Source organism: Clarias gariepinus, chromosome 14 (assembly GCF_024256425.1).
Source record: "Clarias gariepinus isolate MV-2021 ecotype Netherlands chromosome 14, CGAR_prim_01v2, whole genome shotgun sequence".
NCBI lineage: Eukaryota > Metazoa > Chordata > Actinopteri > Siluriformes > Clariidae > Clarias > Clarias gariepinus.
In genome coordinates this window covers 2,181,958-2,189,492 of record NC_071113.1, presented here as the reverse complement: position 1 = coordinate 2,189,492, position 7,535 = coordinate 2,181,958, and the positions used below count along the sequence as shown (strand labels likewise).

General features: G+C 44.0%; 1 protein-coding gene across 1 annotated transcript in view; it reads right to left on the bottom strand.

The window, feature by feature from the left end:
* Positions 1 to 526: 526 nt before the first annotated feature.
* The window catches only part of LOC128540902 (sulfotransferase 1 family member D1-like), a 39,726-nt gene continuing 32,717 nt past the window's right edge, over positions 527 to 7,535 (bottom strand). The window contains exons 2-7 of the mRNA XM_053510895.1: positions 4,569 to 4,697; positions 4,351 to 4,448; positions 1,405 to 1,531; positions 1,233 to 1,327; positions 741 to 921; positions 527 to 639 (exon numbers count right to left, since the gene is read on the bottom strand). Of these exons, the coding sequence (XP_053366870.1) occupies positions 527 to 639; positions 741 to 921; positions 1,233 to 1,327; positions 1,405 to 1,531; positions 4,351 to 4,448; positions 4,569 to 4,697 (743 nt within the window). The remainder of the gene's footprint in view (positions 640 to 740; positions 922 to 1,232; positions 1,328 to 1,404; positions 1,532 to 4,350; positions 4,449 to 4,568; positions 4,698 to 7,535) is intronic.

Below are 7,535 nucleotides of genomic sequence, written 5' to 3'. Positions count from 1 at the left end.
AAACTTAAATATGCAAGTTTTGGAAGATTCCATTACTCAATTAAATTGAGGCAACGAGTTTACTCAATCAAATTAGTCCAATTAACTTATTAGGGTTTTCAGTGCAGCAGAAAAAGCTCTTGGTCTTCCTTACTTGGGACGGTCCTAGTGAGAGCCAGTTTCATAATATTTTTTGATGGTTTTGATAACTGTATTTGGAGATAGATTTAAAATTCAAGATTTTTTCAGATTGAATGACCTTCATTTCTTAAAAATGTACAGTAGTTGTAGTACCACTGATTTATTGACTCACTACCCACACTTCCTCTACACAAGACAACTGACAACTAAAGCACATTAAGGCAAGAAATATCACAAATTAAATCCTGACAAGGCTTACTTGTGAGTTGAAAACCAGTCCAAGTGACTTATGAATCTAATGAGAGACACCATTATTTTGCAAAGCTGTCATCAAAGCTACTGTAAATAAAGCTATATTGGACAATCTTAAAATCAACCATCTGATGATTTTTTTTAATGACTTCATTTATATACTGGTGCGGAAGGGTATGTCAACCTCGGCCATTTGTCTGGCATAGTCCTCATCAAACATCTGGGACTGAGCAGGGGTGAAGTAATTGGCCCAGTCTCCCACCTCCCCTGTGGAAAATAAACACATTAATTTAAGACCGACTTTGACAGGACCATGAGAAATTTTATATTCATAAATAATATTAAGACCTATAAGCACAAATCCAGACCTTTTCTCATAAAAGGAGAGACGGAGTGGTCAAATATGACTTTTGGAATAGATGTGTAGTTGGCCATTGGATTTTCCTTCATGACATTAAAAGATGTCAGCTCCACAATCTTGTCAATGATGTCATCAGAAAGCAACAGGCCCAAGTATTGCATGATCCTCACTATTTCCCGACGAGGGTTCTGAATTTGAAATAAAAACCGAAAAACAATGCTAAGCTGTGAAAGCTACGCTGGACATAATCCTGCTATGTACTGCTGCTGCTGCTGATGATGACAGAATGGTCCCACACTGTTGTTATTATTCATAGAATATATTTGAATAATTTTTGGAACATTATGCTCTTTTTGGGATTAAACTTAGTGTATGAATGTTATTCTTTCATAGTTTTAAACTGTTAGCCATTAGGCCACATTGTCACCTGTTCTACATGAAAATTGTACATGAAATCAGTTGTTAAGAGACTTATTATATTAATTATATTATATTGTACCTCTTTCATGTCCTCAAAGAAAATGTAAAGGATATTCCTCTCCTCTCTTTCTTTCCAGTAACCTTTCACATGGTCGTACCAAGAACCCCAGTGCACTGTGGACATAGGTAGTAGTTAAGAACCTTATTTTAAGTAATTAATTATGGGTCATTTAAATTATTATACACCTTACATTTTCCCTCCATGAACTTATGGAAATATTCTTCCCAAGAACCTGGTTCTGGATGAATTAAATTCATTTGGTCAAAGTGGTAGTAGCTGACCAGGTTGTCTTTAGCATTTCGAGCCACATAAATAACCTGAAAAAAACAAGAGAAAGATTCTGGTAAATAATAATTTCATCACTCTGGCAGACTTTGACTTCTTCTATGATGTAAAATGGTTAAATGGATTAGATGCCACCTCTAAGATATCTTTTTTTTTTATTTAATTTGTTGGCTGGGTTATTTGTGTTTTGTAATTTCATTCTGCTTTGTGCCTTGGTGTCTATAGTTGAATGACAATAAAATGATATTTTAATAAACAAAAGAATGTATAGTATGTATGCTTCCAAGCCACAGGCTGAATAATGGTAAATTACAGCCTTACAAATGTGCCTGCTGATAACACCAAAAGCTCAAATAACAAATAGATAGAATATAATAAGCCTTTCGACCATGCTCTCGTCTCACGCTGCAGTAACTCATCTGCACATTGATTCCTCTCATTCTGCTTCACATGGTGATACACTTAGTTTGCATTAATCTTCAACCATATTGTTCAACCATACTATACTGGGATCAGCTACTCCCATTTTTCCTTTTTACAGTCACAGAAACCCCTCAGGCCTCTACCACCTCTACCAACTTACTAGTTTCAAGCTTCTTTTCCGAAGGAGTCCCTGTGGTCTGCTGGATGTACCAAGAAAAGCCTGGGAATAGCAGCCTTTCCCTTACTTTTCTGTAATAGAGTACATCCTAGATATGCAAGCTAAAATGAGCCGCCATCATGCCATTAAAACAGAGATGGCCAAAATAGAGGTGGGATCATGAAAAAGTTCAATAGCCCCTGGTCCTGCCGGATCATTGTAGCCCACCCATCATTGGGTGCACAAATAGTCTTCCGTAAGTCCACAATGCTGCAGCCAGAATCTTAACTAGAATGAGCATGACCCTGTCCCCTACATGGTACTTAGGGGCCTTGGTACAATAACCGTCTGTCTGTTTCTTGTACAAGCTGGCGGATTGTAGCAGGGTACGTCTTGCCCATAACCATGTTCATTTGCAGTGGCGGGCAAAGTGTTGGGCTGAGGGAACATTCACTTCTGCCTCTTGTGCCAGGAAGAGCGGAGGCTGGTAACCTAGGCAGCACTGGAACAGAGACAGCCCTGTGGAGGTGATGTGTGGGGACTTGAGGGCATATTTAACCCATGGGAGAAACCTGTTTCAGGAGACAGCATACCAAGTGGTCATGCACTGGAGAGAGACCTCCAGTGCCTGACTGTGAGGTGGGCCCCTTTCTGAGATGATGTCAGTGGAAAGGCCATGAAGCCAGAAGACATGAAGTTGCTCTGTCTCCTTGGTGGAGGGTAGATTGGAAAGTGAAACGAGATGAACAGCCTTAGAGAAGCGGTCAATGATGGTCATGATGCAGGTATTGCCGTAAGACTGGGGTAGGCCAGTGATAAAGTCTAGAGAAATATGGGACCAGGGACTGCATAGCACAGGTAAGGGTCTGAGAAGGCTGGCAGGGGGTCGGTTGTCGTGTTTACTTCTGGTGCAAATGTCACTGGCTGCCACAAACCTGGATAGGTCCTCCCCCACCATGGGCCACCGGAACGGTTGTTGAATGACTAAACGTGTTCTGGTGGCAGAATAGTCATGATCCGTAAGAAGAGCAGAGACGTAAGACTGACCCACCAATTGTGAAACGGGAAGCATTAGATCAGAGCTGTGAAATCTGTCTGCAATGAAACAGTGCTAAGACTTGAAACTGAGCCATAATCCTAATAGCAAAAACGTTTGGTCAGGGCCATGAAATCCGTCAGCAAGGTAGTTGAGCCAAAACTTGAAGCAGAGCTATAGTCGAGAAAGCGAGAGTTAAAGCCCTTAAAACAAAAGCAAAGCGCCAAATCCAAATCGTGAGATGGAAGGCGAAAAAACGAGGAAAAAATGCGAAATCAGCAACGTTAAAAACACGAAACAAAATGTAAGAGAATTCAGGCAAAGAAATATGCAAAAATCGGGCAAAGAAATAGTGAGCTGCGCTTCCTTATAAGCTAAAAAGAAATCAGCGCTGGATGAGAAACTGGTGTACAGACGGGGTGGTGTGAAGGTGTGTAAGGTGACATGGAAACATGGGAAAACATGACCGCGTGGTAAGGAGCATGACAGCAGGGAAAGGAAATAACAAAAGATGGAAATGGTTTTTGAACAGCATGAGTGAACTGAGAGCGTGACAACACCAAACTACTAAATAATATGCTCTAACAGATACCAAATTGCCTATGGTAATGATTACAGAAGTGTGTGGCAGTTTCATAGATTTTGTAGTCAAAGGTTTAAGCACGCAAAGGGACAAGAGGTAAAATAATTAAAAAAAAAGACAGTATATGCATGAATTTCCTGGTGTGCATTAGAAGGTTTGCAATTATAATTTATATAATAATAATAATAATAATAATAATAATTTGTTTTTCTTTCTTACATATTTAATCCTGTACACCAAAAAACAAAAAAGTTACACACAATCAAATAACTTTGATAAAAGTGTCCAATGTGGTACCCAGTTCATGTGTGAAAATAATTCCTCATGATTCACTCTTTCACAATTTAAGTTCTGTGCTATCAGGGGGAACAAACTGCATAGATGTGATAACCTGGTCATTCAGGTTGCCCTGATCAGCCGACGGCAACAGCGGCAAGTAATATCTCCCCAGGATCAGATGAAGAAAGCAACTTGGCTCAGGAAGAAAAAAACTCAAGAATTGAGTTGAGAAATGAGAAAAAAAATCAAGAATTGGTCCTGCTTTTTTTGATACTTTTTCACAGGATAAATTGAGTATTAGTGGACATATGTGTTTGGCAACTGAGATGATTTAGTAGTCCTTGTCATGACCTGCTTAAATATTTACTCTTACCTTGCATTTATTTTCCCAGAATCCTTTAGGCACCAGGTGTATGGGTAAGTGTGTCTTGATGACTCTTGGAGGTTGCATTGTTTTTAGTAGGTCCAGTCCTGGAAAAAAAAAGGGCCAGTGTATGGGTGTATGGTGTTTCTAAAGGATAACTGTTAAAACTGTTTTATCAAGCAATGCTGTAATTATATGTTAAAATATTTCCATCTGTGTGTTTGTACCTGATGGAATTGGAGGAGGATAATGAATCTCCAAAAACGGGCTGCGTACAGGAGTCGGAGCTCTCTTACAAATCTCAGTGTCTCCATTATGTAGCAGCAAATCCACTATTTCCTGGGCCCATGTAGTACCTGTTTTATGGATAAAGTAATTAATAGCTTGAATATATTCATTTATTTTTTTAGCTTAAATATATGTTTATTATAAGGTTTACATGTTTAAAGTAGGATGTAAATTTTTTGGGAGAAAAAATTAAACCTCCAGATGCACATCAAGATTTTTTTTAAAGGTAGTGTCATGATCTCTGTGTAGAAGAATTGGACGCAAAATGCAGGTATAAGTTTGCAAACACACGTGAGTCTTTTATTCAGTCTTTTGTGGGGCAAAGTCTTCCCACGATTCTCTTCTGATATGAAAAGAAACAAAACCAAAAATAAACATAAAACAAACGAACAAAAGACAGCCTCCTCAGGCTGGGTCTGCAGGCGGGCACAAAACACTACCAAGAATTAACACCACTGTCACACGGGTCCTGCGCTGCGCTCGGCTGGCGACTTAACCGTGACCTTGACCTCGCTGCCGGTTCACTACCGGCCTTACCCCGTTCCTGCAGACTCGGCTTACTCCTGAAGAGGAGATGAGGAGAGGGCGGTGAGGTGTGAGTAGCATGTAGCAAACAAAACATGTGAACAACAGTGAACGGACAAGACACTACGGGTTCAGCTGGTTTAAATAAGGACACACAGGGGAGAGACACAGGTGTACGTGATTTGTGATTAAGTGAAGACATACCAACGTAGACACACTAGGGGGAGACAAAGCTTCGGCTCAATAATCCGGGGAACCGGATCTCACTCCCCCGGACTGTGGTGGCACAGATGTGACAGTACCCCCCCCCTCAGGACCGGCCTCCCAAAGGGAGGCGAGGGCGACCCCGTCGCCTTGGGCCCTGTTGACTGGGTGGGTTGGTCGCTAAGCGGGGCGGCCCGGAGGTCGGGGTGCTGGGCGATCCGGCCTCTCCCTGTGGAAAGTTGTAACTAGTTCGGGGCTTAAGATGTTTTTAGCTGGCACCCAACTCCTCTCCTCCGGACCGTATCCCTCCCAGTCGACAAGATATTGGAGAGACCCCCCTCTCCTCCGTGAGTCCAACAACCTAGTTACCTTAAACGCTGGGGCGCCCTCTATCTCCACAGCCCCAGGGAGCGAGGGTTCGCTTGTGCCCTCGTCGAGGGGTCCCCGGACCACCGGCCTTAGCAGAGAAAGGTGAAAAACAGGGTTAATGTGCATATGGTTTGGGAGTTTGAGTTTAAAAGAAACGGGGTTAACCTGAGCGATTATAGGGAAGGGGCCGATATATTTTGGGGTGAGCTTGCGGCAAGGGAGGTGAAGATGGAGGTCCCGTGTCGAGAGCCATACCCGATCGCCTACCTGGAGCGGAGGGCCTTCCTTCCTTCGTCTGTCAGCAAATTTCTTGAAGCGGGCCACTGCTCGGGAGATTTGCGTGTGTGCGTTCTCCCAAACTCTTTCCGCCTTTTTAAACCATTCGTCCACCATGGGTACTTCGGTGGGAGTGGCATCCCAAGGACAAAGCGGAGGTTGATAACCTAGCACACACTGGAACGGCGTTAGACCGGTTGAGGAGTGGGTTAACGAATTTTGGGCGTATTCGGCCCATAGCAGGCTGAGGGCCCAGTCGTGCTGTTGACTGCTACAATATGCTCGAAGATATCTGCCGAGTTCTTGGACAGTCCGCTCTGCCTGCCCATTAGACTCAGGGTGGTAGCCCGACGTTAGGCTCACAGTGGTTCCCAATTTCTGGAAGAACGCTTTCCAGACTTTAGCGATAAATTGGGGACCACGATCAGAAACTATATCTTCGGGTATGCCATAGTATCGGAACACATATTCAAAAAGGGCTTCGGCCACTTGAATTGCTGACGGAAGAGAGCCAAACGGAATGAAACGACACCCCTTCGAGAACCTATCTACCACAACAAGAATAGTAGTGTACCCGTTTGACACCGGCAGGTCCGTCACAAAGTCCACTGCAATGTGGGACCACGGTCTGTTCGGCGTCGGGAGGGGCATTAATTTACCAACCGGTAGACTGCGCGGACTTTTTGTGCTCGCGCAGATGGCACAAGATAAAACTACTGTCTTTACGGTTTCCTTCATACGCGGCCACCAGTATTTCGGTACGAGTATTTTATGTGTACGGGCTACGCCTGGATGCCCCGAGGATCGATTAACATGAGCGTCGATTGTGAGCCGCTCGCGAAACGCTTCGGGGACATAAGTGCGTCCTGGAGGGCACCCATCGGGCACGGGGTTGTGTCGCGCCCACTGAGTGATCTCTGCGTCCACGTCCCACATCACCGGAGCGACCACGAGCGGCTTGGGTAAAATGGGTTCAGGGTTCTTGACAGGCGTTAATGCCGGATAGTACCGAGACAATGCATCTGCTTTTTTATTTTTTGATCCCGGCCGATACGTGATATGAAAGCGGAAACGCGTAAAAAACAGTGCCCAGCGGGCTTGTCTAGTGTTTAACCTTTTTGCCTGTTGGATATATTCTAAATTTCGGTGGTCAGTAAGCACTACGAAAGGGTGTTTGGCTCCCTCTAGCCAGTGTCTCCACTCCCCTAACGCCGCTTTCACTGCTAGCAGTTCCCTATTGCCAATATCATAATTTCGTTCGGCAGGTGTCAGTTTGCGTGAAAAAAACGCGCAAGGATGGAGCTTCTCGGGTTGACCGTGGCGCTGCGACAGCACCGCCCCTATCCCTACCTCGGAAGCGTCCACTTCGACTACAAACGACTTCTCCGGATCGGGAAGCCGTAAGACAGGAGCTGTGGTGAAAGCTGTTTTGAGCTTTAGGAATGCCTCCGCTGCTTCTGCGGAGAGCGCGCTAAGTCTCTTAGGTTTGCCTTTAAGCAAGGCAGTGAGTGGCGCCGCTATCGCGCTAAAGT